Here is a 19,780-nt window from a genome sequence, read left to right as displayed (position 1 = left end):
GGGGGGGGGGAGCTGCGCGCCGCGAGGGGTGGCGGCAGGCGGAGGGTGCTCGAGGCGGTCGCGCCGCCGAGACCGGAGGATGCGGCGGCGACGAGGCGCGCCTGACGGCAAGGCGGCCGAGACGGTGGCAGGGGAGGGGCTCGGGAGAGGCGCGAGAGGCGCGGCGGGTCCGGCGCGCCGCGGCGCAGCACTCGTCACAGAGGTCGTAGTCGCAGCCGGCGGTGCAGCGGTGCATGCCCTCCCACCTACCAGAGAGCCGGCGGGCGCGAGGCGGGTCAGGACAGGGCTCCGCCCGCACCCTGCTGCGGCGCGCCGCCCGTGTTGCCGCTGCTCGATCGACGAGCCGCGGCACGAGACGCAGACATAGCTGCGCCCGCAGAGGAAGCTCCGCCCGCCCGCGTAGCTGCGCCCGCCCGCCTGCCAGGGCGCGAGCGCAAAGGGGGAAGGCGTCGGTACAGACAGTTGGAGACGGAAGAGAGAGACTGGGGCACTGCGAGAGACCGGGCGCGAGCGGAGCGGCACGGCAAGCCGGGAGGATGGGCCGCCGGGCGAGGGTGTGGTGGGTGCATGGAGTGCGAGTATGTGGTGGGTGCATGGAGTGCGAGTGTGGAGTGCGGCGCCGTGCGTTGCTCGCCGCACGTGCGCTGCGTGAGATCTGCGTGAGAGTTCTCCGGCACATCCCACGCACCCGATGTGGCAGCGGTGCGTGCGTGCGTGCGTGCGTGCGTGTAGGGCGAGGCGGGGAGGAGGGGCGGGGAGGAGGGGCGGGGAGCGCGCGGCGCCTGCTCTCTGCGCTGCGAGTCGTCGCGTGCGAGGGGGTGCGCCTCGTCGCCGAGTGTGCAGGTGCGGCTGCCGGGCGTGACGCGCAGCCGCACCGTCAGCCGCAGCGAGTCGTCCTCGTGCAGGTACTGCGCCAGCTCCGCCGCGCGCACGCACCACGCCGGCCCCGCCTCGTCGCAGCCGCGGCGCAGCATGTGGCGCAAGTGGATGCTGAGGCTGGCGGGGGGCGTCTCGCCGGGCGCGTGGGGCGGGTGCACGGCGAGGAACGCCTCGGTCCGCCGAGCCCACCCGGCCGGCTGCGTCTCCGCCGACGGCACGCGCAGCGACAGGCCGAGGCAGTGCGAGTCTGCGAGCGCCGCGCCCGCGAGGCCTCCCGTCAAGGCGGCTCCGGGCGGCCGGCGCACCGCGCTGCCGCGGTGGTCGACCGCCGGGTTGTAGACGGCGAGCTGCCAGTCGAACACGCCGCCCGTGGTGAAGGTTGGCAGGAGGAGCGGCGGCGAGGGACGCACCTCGCCCTGCTCCATTGTGCGCGCGCGGCGCGGCCAGCGGCGCGTCGAGAAGCGGGTGACGAGGAAGGAGTGCTCCTCCCACTGCTCGAGGCTGTTGCGCACGCGCCGCGCGCACGCGCGCCACAGCTGGCACACCTGCGACGAGCGCTCGCACTCTGCGGCCCACTGCCGGTGGCTGGCCGCGAGCTGCTTCAAGACGAGGCACAGGACGTCGATGTTCTGCAGAGCCGCGTGGGGGCCAACCGGCGACCGAGGCGGCGTCTTGGGCGGCGTCCGCGGCGGCGTCTTGGGCGGCATGGTGGTGGCACGGGCTGCGGCGGCCGGGCGGAGCGGGCTGGTGCGCGGCCCCTGCACGCACGGAGGGACTGCTAGCCGCGTCTACGGTTTTTTCTTTTTGTTTTCAAAGAAAGAAGGTGGCAGACAGGACCCCCCCCCCCCCCCCGCCCCACCGCCGGCCGCCTTACTGCTAGGCTCTAGGAGGCTGCAGACACCGACCAAAATACCCACCCACCCACCCACTCACTCACTGTGTGCATATACCCGGCTAACCAACATAGGAAACATGCATGCATATGCACATTCTCCCCCGCCTTCAGCCCTGACCCGACGGGGACGCCATCACCCTCGCCCAGGGATCTACAACGCTGTCTCAAGCGGAAGGTCCGACAGGTTCGGCACCGGGCACCGCCTCGGTATACAAAATGCGCCTGCGGGCGGACCCTCACAGATCACAGATCACAGTACACAGACTCTTTGGTTAGGGGGATTTGGCGTATACAACTTCAAGCAGCAAGCATAGAGACTTGGAGCACTTGGAGTGCAGTCGGTAACCTCACATCCAGGGCGAGACGAGCAACAATCATAGACGCAAGGCCGAGCATTGACGTTACTACACACAACCTGGACTTGAACTGCACGCATTGGACCGTCGCATTCTCGCATTAGCGATGGAGGAGGATCACGACGACGACCGTACCGCGGAGCGCCAGCTGCCCCCATCATGAAAGGGCGCTTCGCGGCCAAGCGAAGGGCGCAGCACCCACACTTCACCAACCTTGCCAAGTGAGGGGAGGGCGGCCATAACACTCGCTCGACTTCGGCTCTCCGCGCCCTCAGCCTGTGGCTCAGCGCTGGTCTTGTCGAAATAGGAGAACACACCAGTGAGGGAGGGCGAGACGATCGAGGGGTCCCGTACCATGCGGAATCGACCCTATCCAGTGCTCAAGTGCTCAAGGTGTGAGTGTGTGACACACACGAAATAGGAGGCTCGCGGGCCCAAGTCTAATCTCCTCACTGCTTCACTGCAGTGTTCCTTGTGTGTGTGCAAGTCGCCGCACTTTCTTTTTCGATGATGGTGTGTATGCATGTGCATGCACATGTGCATGTGTCAGTGCCAGCGCGCGCCAGTCCCGCTAGTGTCGTGTTGATTAAAAAATCTTTTCCCTTAATCGTAAAAAGAAAATCAAAAGAAAGAAAGAAAGAACACGGACACCCAAGGGAGGGATGGGAGGACGGCACGCCGCCACCACACAGGGATTTTAAGGAGAGGGGTGAGGTGCACTAGCCGTCGCCAGAAAATAAAAAAACATAACCGGTAAAATTCTTTTTCGGAAGTCATTTTGCACAGCATCGGCTTTGCTCTCTCGCCCTGCTAGCAGCCTAGCACCGCGGCCTCTGCTGCTAGAGCAGCGCTGCTCGTACGCTCGAGCAAGCACCGCCTCTGATACCGTGCAGAGCGATGACTCTGATGCTTCCAATTCTCGGTTGCGCAGTAGCGCTTGTGTCGCCGCCTCCGTGCGGTGCAGTTGTTCTTCGCCAGCCAGCTCTGACCGCCCGTCGCGACCGAGGCAAGGCCTGCACGTTGGACACCACACTGGCCGGATCGAGGCTAGGTCAGACCTGCATGGCTGCCACTGCCAGCCCGGACGTGGCCAAGCCGCGTCGGTTTGTGGGGCTGCCAATCGCTTGGGTCGTCCTGACCCTGCTCGTGGTGCAGAACTCGGCGACTGCTCTGATGGTCGCCTCCAGCCGCAGACCAGCCGCAGACGGCGCACCGCTCTACCTCGGGTCCGCGGCCGTTTTCCTCTCGGAGTGCCTTAAGCTCCCGCTGTGCCTCGCCCTCATCGCGAGAGAGGAGGGCGGTGTGCGGCCGATGCTGGCGGCGGTGCGGCGCTGCTTGCTTCGGGTCGGCGATACGGCAAAGATGGCCGTGCCTGCGCTCTGCTACCTGCTTCAGAATCGGCTGCTGTTTGTCTCTCTCTCCCGCCTCTCGGCCGACGAGCCACCAGCTCGGTCGCCTCTCGAGGATGGCCCGGTGAGCCTTCTCGCAGCCTGCCCTGTAGGCGACGAGTCACCAGCTGTGGTCGCAGTCCAAGACGCTCTTCACCGCGCTCTTCTTCGTGCGGCTGCTCGGCCAGCGGCTCGAGCCTGCGCAGTGGCTCGCGCTCCTCCTCCTCTCGCTCGGCGTGTGCACCGTCCAGCTCGGCGAAGCCGCGGGCAGCGCGCCTCCCGCGGGCGGGTGCGGCCGGGAGAGCAGCCCGTCCCGATCATTTCTCACCCTCACCCTCATTCTCATTCTCATCCCAACCTGCTGCCTCCACCGTGACCATAACCCTAACCTCGAGCTGCAGTTGGCCATCCCCGTGCCCATCCCCCAGGTCGCTGCTCGGCGTGGCCGCCGTTCTCAGCTCGTCGCTCCTCTCCGGCTTCGCAAACATCTACTTCGAGAAGGCCGCGCACTCGCACGGAGAGGACCGCGACCAGTCTCGGCACGGTGAGCGCCACGCCGCGCGTGAGTAGGTGCTCAAGGAGGCGGCGCCGCCGCCGGGCGCCTCGACCTCCGCGCCTCCGCCGCCGCCGCCGCCCTCGCTCTGGATGCGCAACGTGCAGCTGGGCCTCTTTTCGATCCCGCAGGCGGCGCTGCTGCTCCTCGCCGACCGCTCTGCCATCGTCGCTCGAGGCCCTCTGCAGGGCTTCTCGCCCCTCGTCTGGGCCGTCGTCGCCAGCACCGCCTTCGGCGGGCTGCTCGTCGCCGCGGTGGTGAAGCACGCCGACAACATCGTCAAGATGTACGCGGCGGCCTGCGCCATCGTGCTCACGTGCGCCGTCACGTCCATCGTGACGGCCTCGCCGCCGTCGGCCCTGTTTCTCTCGGGCATGGCCCTCGTCCTCGGCTCGCTGCTGCTCTACAACCAGCCCGTCGCCACCGCACGCACCGCCGCCGCCGCCGCCGCCGCCGCCGCCGCCACGGCCCCGAGCACAAGAACCGAGCCGGAGTCCGACGAGCTTGACGCCGTCGCGAACGATCCCACGTCCGACGAGCTCGCGTGCTCGGTCGTGTCCACGTCGTGTCTCTAAGGCGCAGGTGCAAGCGTAGCTTCGTTTTCGTTGTTCACATGAAGGTGGAAAATAATAATAAACGCGGCCCCACACGCCAAAGGGGGGACGATCAAAAGAAAGAAAGACGCCAACAGACAAGAAACGAGGGATGGGAGGAAGACAGGGTCCCCACCTGCACGAGCAGGATTTTGGAAGGACGATCATGGCACCGGGGGTTCTCCTGCTTCTGACAAGGGACACGACAGGCTCGCAGCGCGGTGCTCGGTGGACGAAGCGAACCGTGCTGTGGAGAGTTCTTCACCGTGCCAGTCTGCTGTGAGAGTTGGGCATGTGCGCTGTAGAATTCTTCACCAACCGCGCCACTCAAGTTGTCCACTTGCGGATTCTAGAAGCCCGCGCCAGCGGCGATAACAGCTGGCGATGGGACTCAGCATCGACGTGCCAACACCACGCTCGTCGTTTGTGTTGGCCGTTGCAGCCGCCGCAGCCTTCACCGTGCCGCGAGCCCTGAGCGGCCGCGGTGGCGACGGCGTGGCGGGGCCGCCGCCAAGGGTCAAGCTCAAGCGGCCGCTGCTCGACGAGATGCCTGACACGCTCAAGGCCCTGCGGCGCGCGAGCCCGTCGTCGGGTGGCGTCCCGGCGCGCGAGTTTCTCTCGGCCGCGTACACGCTGATCACCATCTTCGACGCTCTGCCTGGCATGGGCATCGTGAAGTCGGACCTGCTCGGAAACGCGGACTCGCTCTGGCGACTCCACACACCAGGCGCGACGCTGCAGCAGATGTGCGATGCGGAGCTCGAGGCGCTCGGCGGCGGACCGGGCTGCCGTGCCGCTGCGAAGAAGGCGTCGCGGCGCGACGGCTCCGCATGCACCTCGCTGCTCTGGCTCTGCCGCGCCTTGCGCTTAATCGAGGCGCTGCTGCTCGAGCTGGTGAAGCCGCTGCAGGCGTCCCTCAAGGAGTGCGTTACCGCTGGCTACGCCCACTCGCTCCGCAAGCACCACAACGCGCTGGTGCGGGGGGTGTTTGCCGCCGCGGTGAACGCCGCGCCGCAGCGCGCCGCCTTTGTCGCCGCCATCGCACCTTCCGGCGCGAGCGACGCGGAGGCGATGAGGACGGTGTCAAAGATGCTGCCCGACTTTTCGCGGCCCCTCGACGCGCTGGGCAAGTATTTGCGCGACCGCCATCTCGAGTCTTGAGAGAGCATCGTGTACGCTCCCTAGGACCCTACGTATCTGCGAACGCACGCGCGTGGTGTCCAGTAAAGACGAATAGAGCATGAGAGGGGAGAGAGTGCGTCGTTCCACCACGTCTCAGTAGAGAGCCCCGTACACATACAGTAAGAACACCAAATGCAAATCCCGAAGGAGGGGGACCAAGCGGAAGCGCAAAGTGCCAGCAAAAAAACGCGAAAAAGCGCGAAAGCCGCGGGAACACAGTTCAAAATCCTTCTCTCGGGGTACGGCGGTCACGGCCTGACGGCCTTCACCCTTCACGCGCCGGCCGGTGTGCACATTCGGTTCTTCGACAGGCAGCGCGGCGGGGTGCGTAACGCGACTCGAGACGCCGTCCGCGCACAACCCTACCGCGCGGGACATCTCTCATGCAAGGCAAGGCGACAGCCTTGACGACGACAGAAACGTATCATGCCAATGCATTCTGTATTTGGCGCAGGTGCCACGCGCGATCACGCAGCGCTGCCACGCCTAGCGCAGCGGGAGAAAGGCAGCGCCCTCTCTCCCCGGTGCAATTTAGGGGCCCGGCGTGGCTCGTCGAGAGTGCACCCGCTCGCGATCAGCGCTCGGAGCAGCGCCTCAGAGAGACTGGGCGGCGGTCCAGAGCACGCAGAGCGAGGGCAGCGTAGCGAGGAGCTGCCAAGCAATCATGGCGTTGCCAGTGGCCTGTGACAGGTCCGCGGCCGCCCGCACGCGAGCTGGCATGTACAGCGGCACGGGAGAGCGGTCCACCGCGTGGGAGAGCATTAGAATCGAAGCAGCAGCACCCCAGAACGAGACCTCGGCGACGCGCGTGTCTTGCCAAACGCTCAGCGCGATGTTGCCGATGGGCGCGACGAGCTGCAGCGCGTAAAAGAGACGCTTCCAAAGGGGGTCAACCCACGCTCCGCAGAGGCGCACCTGGCTCAAATATCCCCACGCGCACCACGCAAGGGGCACTGAAGACTGCCAACTCACCTGCGGCCATTGCAGGAGAGCCATCGCGAGTGCCGTCAGAGTAGAGGCACCGAGCAGCAACGCCATGATGATTTCGGTGGGTTGTCCTGAGGTGCACCCGACAAACTCGCAACCAGGAGCGGGCCAAATCGCCAGGAAGAATGCAACGGGGAGCACAAGCAGGTTGACGAGCCACAACGGCGGCTTCTCCATGGCCCAGAGCAGAAGCAACGCGTCGGCCGCGAGGAGAAGGTGAACGGCTCCGCCTCCAATGGTGTGTGCCTCAAGTGGATCGCCAAATCGCTGTAAGATAGCAACAGCAAGAAAGGCGCCGGGAGGCAGCCACGGGTCTGCCTGTCCTAGCGGCTGCGTTGCCACTGCGTGCGCGGTCGAGATGGTCAGCGCAACAGCGATGCCAACTGCGGCTGTTGCGTCTGCCCCAGCTTTGCCGAGGATGCCTTTCGTTGGCGGCAGCCAACGCAGCAAAGTGAGGGTAGCGAACAAGCCAGCTGGCCCAAGTAGAGCGGACGTGCTGCCTCCCAGGCCTGCAAAGAGGCGGCAGCTGGCGACGGCAAAAACAGTCGACCAACGGTCCCGGAGCGGGCAGAGCGCGCACGCGCATGTGCAAAGCTGAAGAAGGAAGGAACGGGTCCATGCCATGCCGCTGCGCGGCTCGACCCACACCTCGCTGTATCGCACGGAAACGAGGAGCGGCGTCGCGACGAAGATGATGGTAAAGTAGCAGAACAAGAGGATATAGCCGAGTGTTGCGCCGAGAAATCCCAGACCTGGCCCGGGTGCGAGCCGCTGTCTGACCATTTCCCACAGCGTAACCCGTGAGCCGCCGCCGCCGCCCGCACGCTCGCTCGCGCGCCGCTCGGCGAGCTCGGCGGGGTGGCGGGTCTCGACCTGCGCCTGGAGCATCGTGTTGACGCCCGCCGGCACCTCCCGTGTTAGCGGCGAGCGGCAGCTCGGGCAGCGCACGCTTTCCCATTCGGGGGTTGCGTCGATGAGGCGGCGCAGGCAGCCCTTGCAGACGCTGTGCTGGCAGCTCATCGTCACCGGCTCCACGAGCACGTCAAAGCAAATTGGGCAGGCGAGGCCGGTGTCGATGGGGTCGGCCGTCGGCGCTGCTGCGTCGGATGGCGAGAGAAGCGCACAGAGGGCGACGCTCGAGAGGCACGCGATCGAGGCGGCAAGAGAGAGGCTTGCGCCCGCCGTGAGCAGCGTGGCCACCATCACGCCGGACATGAGAACGCTCGTTGCCCCGTGCTTGAGCCAGCGGCGGTGGCGAGGCCGCAGCCACGGGCGCTGGGCGGGCGCGACAGCGGGCGCGGCGGCAGCAGGCGTAGCGGCGGGCGCGGCGGCAGCAGGCGCGCCGTCCGGCTCTTGCGGCACCGGGTTTGCAGGGACGCGCCGCGCCCGTGGCGCGGGGCTGCGAGTTCTGCGGCGAGGCGGCATGCGAATGGGAGCGGAGGGCGGCAGAGGGTGGGGCGCGCTTGCGCGAGTGGGCTGAACGCGCCAACGACCAGTTTCGCGGCTCGATTTTTTTCTCGCCCTCCGCTCACAGCAGACTCGAAAGGACTAGCACCACAAAAAAGGCAGCGGAAAAGAATTCGGCCGCCCAGTCAATTATGGCGGCGACCGAATCCACGAGCCCTGGCAGCGCGGCGCGACGAAGGCCCTCTTGGGCCTTGGCGACACATACAAGGCGCGGGCTCTCTCGGCTACGGGACCGGCCCCAGCTTCGGCTGAGGGCTGACAAGCTGCCGAGCCCAAATCACTGTGAGAGTCGTGATTTCTTGTTGGTTAATAAAAATCTCTCTCTCACATACACACATATGTGAGACATCATATCAAATCATGTATCATGACACGGCCGAGCTCCCTTTTCAAAACACATAAAAAACACATCGAACCTCCCAAAAAAGCCGAATCGATCCCCCGCCCGCGCCCTGAGCCCGGGGACTCATTCGGACCTGACTAGGACAGTCCTGGCAGGGTCCGCCGCGGCAGCAGGAGCACGAGCCGCGGCACCGTTCGAACGCGGCTGCTCCGAGTGGATCTCCTCGAGCGAGAGGCCCTTCGTCTCGACCACGCACGCCGAGGTGTATGCCGCGGCCCCGGCCGCGCACATCGCGAAGAAGAGGAAGGTGCCGGCGGGGGTGAGGGTGCGGATCAGGGAGGAGAAGACGAGCGCGATCCCCCCGGCGGCCATGCGGTTGATGAAGGTGGCGATGCCGACGCCGACGCCCCTCGCGGCTAGCGGGAAGGACTCGGGGATGAGCAGCCACGTGCAAGGGCCAACCCCGGCGGAGAAGGTTGCCATGAAGATGCACTGGCCTGCCAGGGCGGCCCACAGCATGCCGCCGGACGCAAAGCTGGCAGACAGGAGGAGCTGCGCGGCGGCAATCCCCGCGTTTGAGGCGACGAGGAGCGGCTTGCGTCCGCACCGGTCCACGACCGCCGCGGCGACACCGATCACACTCACCTTGACGGCGCCCATGGCGATCGTGGCCAGCTGCAGCGACGCCTCGTCCTCGACCCCGGCAGCCTCCATGACCTCGGGAGTGTAGTAGGTCGCCGCCTCGACGCCGGAGGCTTGCTGGAGGAAGGCGGTCATGAGCGCGGCATGCGCGAGCTGGCGCGTGCGTGGCGCGGGCGCACAGAGGACCAGCCGTGCCGTCGTGAGCAGCCCGGCGCCCGAACCAGCTCCGGCGTGCTTGGCCGCCTCCTCTTGCATCTCCTGCAGGGCGGCTGCCGCCTCGGCAGGCGCGTAGATCCGGTACAAGACTCGCTCCGCCTCGTCCGCGCGGCCAGCTCCGAGGAGGAAGCGCGGCGACTCGGGCATGCACGGCATCACGAGCAGGACGACCGCGGGCGGCACAGCGCCCAGCCCAATCATCAGCCGCCAGGCGGTGCCAACGGGCAGACCGGAGAGCGCCCAGCCGCCGATGTAGCCCATCAGGATGCCTAAACCCAGCGAACCGTGCATGGTCAGGCGAGCTTCGGAGACGGATGGCAGGATAGACACGGCGAGAGTCGCCGATGTTGATGAACAGCTCGAACGACGCGCCGAGCAAGCCGCGGATATGCTTCGGCGCAATCTCTGCGACGAAGCATTGGGACACCTGCAGAGCCAGCCCGGTGCCAATGCCGTTGAAGGTGCGCCCAAGCATCACCATCGCAAAGGCGTTCGGTCCGCTGGCGGCTCCCATAAGCAGCACAGCGACTGTGCAGATGAAGCTTGAGAGAAGGATGAGCCTCTTCCTTCCGAGGGTGTCCGCCGCCACGCCGCTAAGCAGGCTGGCGAGGCCGGTGACAATGTTGAGGCTGCCGACCAACACGGAAACCTGCCATGGGCTCAGGTCGAGGTCGAGCGCCATGAGCCTCTTCGCGGACGACATTATACCGATGTCGTAGCCGGTATTGAAAGACATGCTTGCGATGACGCCGACTGCGATCACGACGACCGGCTTGACACTCTGCTCTGACATTGGAGACTGCCAGCGTGCACGTTGGCGTCGTTAAGACGATATCGGTGTCGTAACACCGCTCTGACAGTGCCCAACACTACACTCTAGTGAGCGCGTCGCTTTGAACGCCGTGCTCGACGGCGTGAGCAATATCTAGATAGGTGTCGAGCGAATGAATTCTGGCAGGACTCCTGCATCAGCGTGCGCAGCATGCTCCCTCACACGCGGTGCTGAGACATGCTGGTGGGCGACTGGCGCCAACCTCTCAGTGCTGTCCTTTGCGCGTTGTGCAGCATGTCGCAATACTCCTGTTGCGCTGACCGGCGCGCGGGGGGTGCGTCGTGCCGCGAGTGAGTGGAGCGAGATGCTCGAGGCGCGCGGCTGTCGGTCAACCCTGCGGCGCATGCGCGCCGCCAAGGCTGCTCGACAGGCGACTGGCATTGTGACGACGCGGTCGCCGTTACTCCAACTTTGCTTTGCCGATCAAAAGCGCCCGTCCTTTGCTTTTTAGCCGCCGAAAGCTTTAGCTTGCTGTTTTTCCTTTATAGGCGTCTGCAACTTCCAAGCTGCGTATTCTTGTATTATCGTCGAGTAGTACAGGTACTCCGTGGGGGCAGTGTGTATTCTCGTAACATGTGCGTATTCTCGTATCACTGGCTCCGAGTAGAAAAAGAAAGAAAACATGTTAGTCGTCCGTTAGCTCCGAGTAGAGGGGGCGTTCTGCAGTTAAGGGGAAACCCGGTACACGGAACTAACCCTCGGAGACCCGTGTTTTTACTTTACGGCCCTTTCCCTGCGAACGCGCACCCCCGGGGCTAGGGCTCTCTAGCCCGTAACCCGATACCGATCATCCGGCCCGCTGGGTGCGCTCCTTAGCTCCCCGGCCCTGGATGTGAGGTTAATGACTGCACTCCAAGTGCTCCAAGTGCTCCCTCGCACAACACTTGGAACGGGACTGGCGCGCACTGGCACTAACATCATGTGCGAGCGAAAAGACTTTCCTAACAAATTCTCCTGGCGCAAAAATGAATGGCTGCTAGCGTATGTTTGAATGAATGGGGAGGACGGCGTCGCGATGAGTGGGCGTGGAGGGACTGACTGGCGAAGTGTCAAGTGATTCGCCATAGTCTGAGGGTATCCCAGTTCGGCCGATTTGGGTCAAAACGCTAAATCCTAAAAGCACGCCCGGGGGTAGATATTTGGGGCAAAACGACAAAAGTGGACCCGCCCGGGGCAAAATGGTAAAAGTCACCGCAGGCGCGCGCGAAAACTTTGGACATTCTACTCTCCGGCGGCGCCCGCAGCGCGGTCTCCAAATACTCGCTCACTATAGCGGCGTGCAGCCGGCGGCGCAGCCACGCCTTGTTGCCCGAGACGGCCTCGCTACGCTCGCCCAGCTCCTCCTTGAGCTCCACCACCTTCATCGCCACCAGATCCTTTTGGACCTTTCGCATCGCCGCCGCCGCAAAGAGCCCCGGGCTCAGCGCCTCAGCGCCTCAGCCTCGTGCTCAGCAGCGCCCTTATGTGTTACAAACTTGAGCGCTACAAACATGTGTTTGGACACACACGGGCGCTTTCGAGGCGAGCGGCAGCATTTTTCTAGGCATAGTGTGCAGGAACTACTTCTGCCGTTTGCGGGACGATAGCTGCGAGGGAGGGCGAGACGATCGAGGGGTCCCGTACCACGCGGAATCGACCCTATCCAGTGCTCAAGTGCTCAAGTACTTACTCGTTACTGGTCTGCACCCGGCGCGCAGCGGGCCGAAGAAAAAATTGAAAAATGCTAACAGTTGGGCGCTCCGAGACGACCAAAGTGGTAAAAGTCGCACTCTCCCCTCCCTGACCCGATCTCAAAAGCGTAAAAGCACCCGAGGGCGAGGCTCCAGAAACCTACTCTACTGTAACCCTCAGACTATGTGAATTGTGAGATTCGCGCGCGCTCGGCGAGCGTGCCGCTGCTTCATTTTTTTTTCAACTTGAAGTTCTAACGCTGCGTCGCGCGAATCTAGGAATATAGGACTCCGGCCCTCTATCCCTCTATCGTCATGCGACACAGCGACACCCCTCCGACCCTACTACGAACCCCTCTCCACCGCGGCCCTACGCGCCGCCCAGCGACTCGTAGTACGCGTTGAAGTCGAGCCGGAAGGAGAGGAACGTGAGGTCGAGCGAGGCGTGGCGCGTCACCTGCGCGAAGAAGGCGGCGAACTGCTGCCGGTACTGCGCGGCGTGCACGCGCAGCTGTTCGTAAAAGTGCGGCTGAAGCGGCGGCGCGTCCCCCTCGGCGAGCAGCGCCTCCGCCTCTGCCGCGCCCGCCGCGCCCCACCCGCCGGCGGCGGTGTTTGCGGCGGCGGCTGCCGCCATCTGCTTGGCGGCGGCTCGCTGCTCGAGCAGGTGGATGTAGAGCAGCTCTTGCGACTTTGCGAACCGGAGGATCGTCTCGAAGAGCGCGTCCAGCGCCTCGAGCAGCGGCGCATTCTCCGGCCCGAGCATGGCCTTCTGGACGACGGCGGAGAGGAAGGCCGAGTGCGCGCCGATGAGGCCGTCCAAGTCGGAGGCGGCGGCGAGTGCGGCGACGAGCTCCTCCCACGAGCACTGGATCACCTCGAACATCAGGTAGTACTGCAGGTTGAAGACGAAGTGCACCATCTCGTGCCGGAGCAGGTGGCAGCGGTGCAGCAGCGCGTCGGACGAGAGCGCGCGCACCAGCCGCGCCGCCGTGGTGTGCCTGCGCCAGACGGCGGACAGCGACAGCTCCACGCGCTTGAGACGCCACAGCAGCGTGAAGACACGCCGGTACTCGCCGACGGCGGCCGCGCTCAGCACTGCGCTCACGGGCGGGTCGGCGCGGTAGTCGAGCGAGAAAGCCTCCCAGCCGGTGGCGCCTAGTCGGCTCGTTCCTCGGCGCATGCGAGGTTGGCCCACTGGGGCGGCCAGCCGAGAGCCGGTGGCGAGCTGCTCAGCGGGACTGTGTCTTGTGTGGTCTCCACATCTCGGCGGCATCTCGGCGGCATCTCGCCCGGCGAGCTGCTCAGCAGGACGCCGAGGTGGGCGAGCAGCAGCAGCTGCTCCGAGTCGCTGCCGCCGCGGGCCCAACCCGATCCGCCGCCGCTCGAGCCGACGTTCCCGCTCCCTGCCGCGACACCGGGCGAGGTGCAGGAGCGCACCTGCGGGTGGCTCCGAGAAGGCTCACGCAAAGCTCCACGGCCAGCGCCGAGCGGGGGCGTGCAGTCCGCGGACCGCGGACTCGACGAGCCCGGGCAAGTGGCTCATCTCGGCGCAATCTCGGCTCATCTCGGCTCATCTCGGCTCATCTCACCGCGGACTCGACGAGCCCAAGCAGGTGGTGGCGGTGCAGCTGCGAGGCGGGGCGCGAGAGCTGCGGCAAGAGCGGCTCCATCAGCGCCTGCACGAGATCACGCGAGATCACGCGAGATCACGCGGGATCACGCGAGATCACCCGAGATCACGCGAGATCACCCGAGATCACGCGAGAATACGCGATATGACGCGATATGACGCGAGATCACCCGAGATCAGCCAATACCCCCCAGTCTTAGCCGAGACTCGCCCGAGATGAGGCGGCGCCTGCACAAAGTCGCCCTTGCCGAGCAGGAGATACTCTTTCAGGTGGGTGAGGTGCTCCTGCAGGTCGGTGAGCTCGGGTGAGCTCCAGACAGCCTCGGGCAATCTCGGGTGTGATCTCGGGAGTGCTCCGTGGGGAAGCTGCTCCTGCAGCCGGTGCCGGCCGAGCAGCAGCTCGACCAGCTTCTCGTTGGCGCGCGAGCACGCGCACTCGATCGCCGCAGAGAGCGTCGCCTCGCCGGCGGCCCGCTCCGCCAAGTTGACTGTCCGAGGCTCGAACGCGGCGCCGAAGTGCCGCCCGGCCGCGGCGGCGGCGGCGCCCCCCCTCGCGGCGGCGGCGGCCGCGTCGAAGGTCCACTGCCCCTCCCCGCAGGCGAGGCGGATGAAGTTGATCGCTTTGCCGCCCAGCAGGGCGCGCGAGGCGGCCTTGGGCGAGAGGAAGCAGGGCAGCATGTGCGGCCGAAGGGCGTACCGCTTCTCCCACAGCTCGGCGAGCGGCGCGGGGCGGGCCTCGATGAAGAACTCGCCTGAGTCATCAACGATCGAACCCCATGAAAGGGGGGGGTTGCCGCGGGTTTGAGAGGAGGGGGGGGGGGGGGCAGGATCGTGCACCTCGGCGACCTCTCGGCGACCTCTCGGCGAGATCTCGGCTACATCTCGCCGCAAGGGTCGTCCAGCTCTCCGTCCGTGAGCCAGCGACGCAAGCTCTCGAGCAGCGGCGCGCACGCGCCGCGCAGCAGCCGCTGCACGTACGCCTCCACCGCCGGGTCGCCGTGCTGGCCGAGCCGCTCGACACCGACTGTCATCGCGCCGCCGCGAAGGTGGCTGCACCCTCGCACGACCGCGACGAGGGTGACGAAGCGCTGCGCGCGTGGGACGGGCCAGGCGGGCGTGAGGTGGGGGTCACGGAGAGGCAGCTGGTGAGGGCGTCGGCGGAGGCAGAGGTCGCAAGGGAGTGGCTCGGAGGTGGCTAGCACGACTCTGGCCGCCATCAGGCAAGCGGGCGTGGGACGGCGCGGCTTCTCCCGAGAGTGACCTGGAGGGGAGGCTCGCCCCAGACGAGCAGCTGGAGGAGGGAGAGGCCTAATCTCATGATGCACTGTATCATAGAATCGACTCGAACATCTCGCCACACGCGGGCAGCTGGAGGGAGAGGCCTTGCAGCCGCTGCGACTCGAGCACGGCGAGCAGCCGCAGCCACTCGCTCAGCTCCGCCTGCAACGACGCGCGAGATGTTACATACTTAGACTCTGTACGCCACTAGATGTGATCAGCTCCGCCTGCATCGACGCGGCGAGCGCACGCGCGACGAGCCCTGCGCCGCCCCCCGAGGTGTGCGGCGTGTGCGCTTCGGCGACAAAGGCGGAGACGGCGCGGTACATCCACCCGATCTCACACAACCTCGCCACCGCCTGCACGACTCCCGGGGCCAGCGAAGCGGCGGCGGCGGCGGCGGCGGGCGTCAGCTGCGGCAAGGGGGGGCCGCCTCGTGGTCGCTCGGCGGGCTGAAAGAGGAAGGAGTCGGCCTTGTCGTCCCACTTGAGGTGCCTGCCCTCGATGTTTTGCATCACGTAGAGCAGGTCGCGGACGAGCGCCTGGACGGGAGGCGTCTGGGGAGGTCTTGGTGGGGAAGTGCCTCGGAAGCGTCTCGGGAGTGTCTCGGAAGCCTCCTCGCCGACGACGCCGCCGCTGCCTGCGCCCGCGCGCCAGCCCGTCCTCGCGGGCGCGGCGGAGGCGGAAGTAGCAGCAGCGCCGCCGGAAGCAGCGGCGGCGGCAGCAGCGTGCTGCAAAGCAGACGCGTCCGCGCGACCGATTCCGTCGCTGCAAGAGGGCGCGCGACGGGATGGCAGCGGCACGGCGGCGCGTGAGGGGCGCGAAGCTCCGCCGCTCTCGATGGCGCGTCCGCCAGTGCGTTCGAGGAGCGAGCCGCGGGCGAACGCCGCGAGCGAGCCCGGCGGCGGCGATTGCATCAGGCAGGTGAGGAGGTGGAGCACACATGGGAGGTTCCGCGCGCCCGGGCAAGCCTCGAGCGCCCGCAGCCGCCGCGACAGCGCCAGCGCGTCCTCGGTGCGACCCGCGTGCACCAGCCGCCGCCGCGCAAGCTCTGCACTCTGCGATGCCGATGGCAGCGCGCTCGGCATCGAGGAACCGAGGATGCGCAAGGCGTACCGCAGCAGACGCAAGGCGCGCTCGTCTCCGGGCGGGAGCTCAGGCACCTCGGCCTCGATCAGGGCACGCACGAGAGCAGTGACAGCGGTGGGGTCGGGCATTTTGGTTTCTTCAGTCCGCTTGTGGTCTCCGAGCCGGACGCTCGCTGCAGCTGTCGGGGGTCTCTGCTCTACCTCCCGCCGGGCTGGGGGCACTCCGTCAAGACGCTGGAGGAGGTTGCCAACTGCCTTCCTCCTCCGCGCGAACAGAATGATCACGAAAAGAATTTTTGCAAAGCGATAGAACCGTTACGGAAAGCATGCGCGACGCTGCCTCTTTGCACCGCTCGCTCGCGGCTGCGGGAGACATGGCCGCCGATGCGGCTCGCACTCGCTCGGCGGGCCTCCGTCCCACAGCCGCCCGGGCGTGCCACGGGTCTGCCTGGCGCTGCGCTGCTCGCACGCTGCACTGCACAAAGCTGCGACAACAAGGGGAGGCTCCTGAGCTTGAGCGTTGAGCAGTGCAGCTGCGGGCGCTCGTGGGCGGCTGTGCAGTGGTGAGAGTGCCTGATTGGAGGCGAGCTGGTGCTGCGCCAGGGTGCGCAGCATGCGCTCTTGCTCTGTGCTGAGGCATGCTGGCTGGCGCCCAACACAATGCCCTGGATGCATTGCTCCACGCCGTGCTGGCTGGTGCAGTACTGCCAGTGCGCCGACTGGCGCGCAGGGTGCGCGTCGCCGCGCGTGGCACGGGTGGCTCGAGAGGCGCGGCTGTCGTTCAACCCCGCGGCGCATGTGCGCCGCGGAAGCTGCTCGACAGGCTGCGGGCATCGCTGCGGCAAAAAGCGCCCGCCCTCTGCTTTGCTTTCGCCCGCGTTTTACGACAACTTTCGGTTTATCATAGCCGCCGAACTTTACCCTTGGAGCACTTGGAGTGCAGTCGGCAGCCTCACATCCAGGGCCGGGGAGCTCAGAAGCGCACCCAGCGGGCCGGATGATCGGGATCGGGCTACGGGCTAGAGAGCCCTGACCCCTAGGGGGGGTGCGCGTTCGCAGGGCAAGGGCCTTAAAGTAAACACGGGTCTCCGAGGGTTGGCCCCGCGTACCGGGTTTCCCCTTAACTGCAGGACGCCCCCTCTACTCGGAGCTAATGAACACCACACTGCACGCCTCACACGTCACACCACCACTCCACACTCACTCACGCAGGCACTTGAGTAGACCCCCCGCCTACAGGCCGACGACCTCGACGGACCGGAGAGGCTCGCCGGAATCAAGAACCCGTCGGGGAGGAAGCTGCTACGATTTGTGGGGAGGCGGGATCTCGCGGACCTAGCGGAAGCGATGGTCAAGGAGGTGCTACCTCACGTCGACCGCGAGGGCATGCAGGGCAACGGAGGTGACCAGCTCGGACACCGAGAGATCGTTGCGGAAGAACTGCGGGGCCTTGTACGGCAGAACCAGCCGCCGGCGGGAGCACGGAGGGAGGAAGCCACGCGAGCCTCAGACGGGGGAGGAGCAGAGACGGGGGAGGGACAGCCGACGGCACGAGTCGAAGGAAGGGCTGAACCGAACCAAATCCGCCACGAGCCTCCTCCCCGGATCCGCACGCCTGGCTATGATTCGGTGGTTTTCCTAGACGAGGTCACGCGGGTGATGAGGGCGAGGCATGCCTTCGGCGTCCTCGGGGATGTAGTGGTCCACGCGACGCCATCCCGAGGGAGGGTGGAGCGGCTGTACCAACAGGCGGTGACCCGGCTGGGACACATGGACCAAAAACGGAAGCAGGCGGGGAGGCCGCCATGTACCAACGAGCAGGTGGCCGAGGCGAGGGAAAGGCTGCGGAAGGCAAGGGCCGAGCTGCTCAATGACATGTTCAGGGGGGAGGAACATGCTAGGATCCGACGAGAAGGTAGGCCGGTCACCCGAAGGGTTCGGTGCCCTATCGACATAGGGGCGCTCGAGGCGTACGCCGCGTCGGCGGCAGGGGCCAGAGTGATTCGGCGAGACCGGCATTTCTTCGCGAACCAAACGCACCACGACGTGGTGAGGGCTTTTCTCCAGAGGGTGAGACCGGGGCCGGACCCGCGGACGGGGTTTGTGGACATCGAGTTTGAACACGGGAGACGCACGGACGCCATGGTGGCGGCGGGTTGGCTCTCCGGGGGGAGGGAGTACGCTACAACCCCTTCGGCGGACCCCTTCCGGCTCCCGAGACCCATCCGAAGCACCGCGCTGGCGCGCTTTGGCCTCGACTTTGACGACGGAGCCGCACATGCGCGGGCGGCCCTCGCGGTGATTGGAGTCCACAGAGAGCTAGCGGCGGAGTTCCTCCGGGGGGAGACCAGGGAGAAGGTGCTTGTGGCAGTGGGAGCGGCCCTCCTCCCAGGAGCGGAGCCAACCGTGTCTAGGAAGGCAGTCAAAGGCCTGTTCTGCGCCACCGAGATGGATGGCACGTACTCCGCGTGGCGCACCCGTAATGACATCCCGGAGGATAGGTCGCTGGGAGAGGGCCCGATCGCGTTGGGGGGGGGCGAGACCTTCCACGTCCGGGAACTATTCCGGCAACAGTCGCTCCGTACGCAATGGCTCGCCGAACAGTTGACGGACTTGCACGAGACTGTGGGGTACTGGAACCTGCACGAGACGAACGTGAACCCGCCTGGGGGGGCGACCGACCCGGCGCGCACGCTCAAATCGGACGTGGTTTCGGAACTGGAGGCGGTCTCCAGGACGGCCAAATGGAACTGGGCGTGCGCGACGGGCCGTGCGGTCATCAACCTTCAGCATGACGGTGTCGTGATAGTCCCGCTGCCGAGAGACCATGGCAATGAGGAGGAGCTGCGCCGGGACCTGCAGAGAGTCAGCTCAGCGGCGCTTGGATACGACCAGCCTGTGGAGATCAAGCCCTACCCCGCTGTTTCTTTATAGGCGTCTCGCAAGCTGCGTATTCTTGTGTTATCGTCGAGTAGTACAGGTACTGCGCGTGGGGGCGGTACGTATTCTCGTATCACTAGCTCCGAGTAGAGGGGGCGTCCTTGCAGTTAAGGGGAAACCTGGTACGCGGGGCTAACCCTCGGAGAGTATTCTCTAGCTCCGAGTAGAGGGGGCGTTCCGCCGCTAGGGGACACCCAAAGCGCAGAACTAACCCTCGGAGACCCGTGTTTACTTTAAGGCCCTTGCCCTGCGAATGCGCGCCCCCCCCTAGCTAGGGGTCAGGGCTCTCTAGCCCGTAGCCCGATGCCGATCATCCGGCCCGCTGGATGCGCTTCTCAGCTCACCGGCCCTGGATGTGAGGTTGCCGACTGCACTCCAAGTGCTCCAAGTGCTCCAAGCCGATCCCTCCCTGGAGATGACTGCTCTATTTATTTATTTATTGCCCATCCCGGCGTCGCAGGACGAGGCAGAAGAGAGCGACGCGACAGAAGAAGAAGCGACAAGGGCGACAAGGGAAAGAACGACGAGAGTGGGACGACCGCGAGGTGGCATGAAGGTTGCAGCGAGAATCGGCGAGAGACTGCGAAGAGAGATAGGAAGAGGCGGACGCCCAAGGGTGGGCGACGGCTAGCGCACCACACCCCTCTCCTTAAAATCCCTGTGTGGTGGCGGCGTGCCGTCCTCCCATCCCTCCCTTGGCTTGTCTGTTTTCTTTCTTTCTTTACTTGCCCATCCCTCCCTTGCGTTGTCTGTTTTCTTTCTTTCTTTCTTTCACTGGCCCTTGTCAGGAGCAGGAGAGCCCACCCACCTGTCCCCCTGATCGTCCTTCCAAAATCCTGCT

General features: G+C 65.7%; 4 protein-coding genes across 4 annotated transcripts; 1 reads left to right on the top strand and 3 right to left on the bottom strand.

Moving 5' to 3' along the window:
- Positions 1 to 3,192: 3,192 nt before the first annotated feature.
- On the top strand, positions 3,193 to 4,646 carry EMIHUDRAFT_94935 (hypothetical protein; the record flags this gene model as incomplete). The annotated part of the gene is made up of 3 exons (XM_005794072.1): positions 3,193 to 3,603; positions 3,647 to 3,946; positions 4,089 to 4,646. The coding sequence occupies 3 exons, from the start codon at positions 3,193 to 3,195 to the stop codon at positions 4,644 to 4,646; spliced, it is 1,269 nt and encodes a 422-aa protein (XP_005794129.1).
- A 1,794-nt stretch (positions 4,647 to 6,440) lies between these two features.
- EMIHUDRAFT_94933 (hypothetical protein) lies at positions 6,441 to 10,294 on the bottom strand (the record flags this gene model as incomplete). Its single annotated transcript, XM_005794071.1, has 4 exons — positions 6,441 to 6,761; positions 7,482 to 8,241; positions 8,777 to 9,770; positions 9,832 to 10,294. 4 exons carry the CDS (start codon positions 10,292 to 10,294, stop codon positions 6,441 to 6,443), a joined length of 2,538 nt encoding a protein of 845 aa, XP_005794128.1.
- Positions 10,295 to 11,431: 1,137 nt separating this feature from the next.
- EMIHUDRAFT_194141 (hypothetical protein) lies at positions 11,432 to 11,880 on the bottom strand (the record flags this gene model as incomplete). The annotated part of the gene is made up of 3 exons (XM_005794070.1): positions 11,432 to 11,446; positions 11,545 to 11,760; positions 11,842 to 11,880. 3 exons carry the CDS (start codon positions 11,878 to 11,880, stop codon positions 11,432 to 11,434), a joined length of 270 nt encoding a protein of 89 aa, XP_005794127.1.
- Positions 11,881 to 12,373: 493 nt separating this feature from the next.
- EMIHUDRAFT_460965 (hypothetical protein) lies at positions 12,374 to 16,191 on the bottom strand (the record flags this gene model as incomplete). Its single annotated transcript, XM_005794069.1, has 10 exons — positions 15,526 to 16,191; positions 15,268 to 15,453; positions 14,992 to 15,073; positions 14,895 to 14,941; positions 14,559 to 14,721; positions 14,012 to 14,385; positions 13,862 to 13,924; positions 13,593 to 13,679; positions 13,293 to 13,440; positions 12,374 to 13,158 (listed from the first exon to the last, which is right to left on the bottom strand). The coding sequence occupies exons 1-10, from the start codon at positions 16,126 to 16,128 to the stop codon at positions 12,374 to 12,376; spliced, it is 2,538 nt and encodes an 845-aa protein (XP_005794126.1). The 5' UTR covers positions 16,129 to 16,191.
- Positions 16,192 to 19,780: the final 3,589 nt, after the last annotated feature.

The sequence above is a fragment of the Emiliania huxleyi genome, assembly GCF_000372725.1.
Source record: "Emiliania huxleyi CCMP1516 unplaced genomic scaffold EMIHUscaffold_1, whole genome shotgun sequence".
NCBI classification, from domain to species: domain Eukaryota; phylum Haptophyta; order Isochrysidales; family Noelaerhabdaceae; genus Emiliania; species Emiliania huxleyi.
Note: the sequence above shows the minus strand (reverse complement) of the source record. Positions and strands in the feature narration are given on the sequence as shown.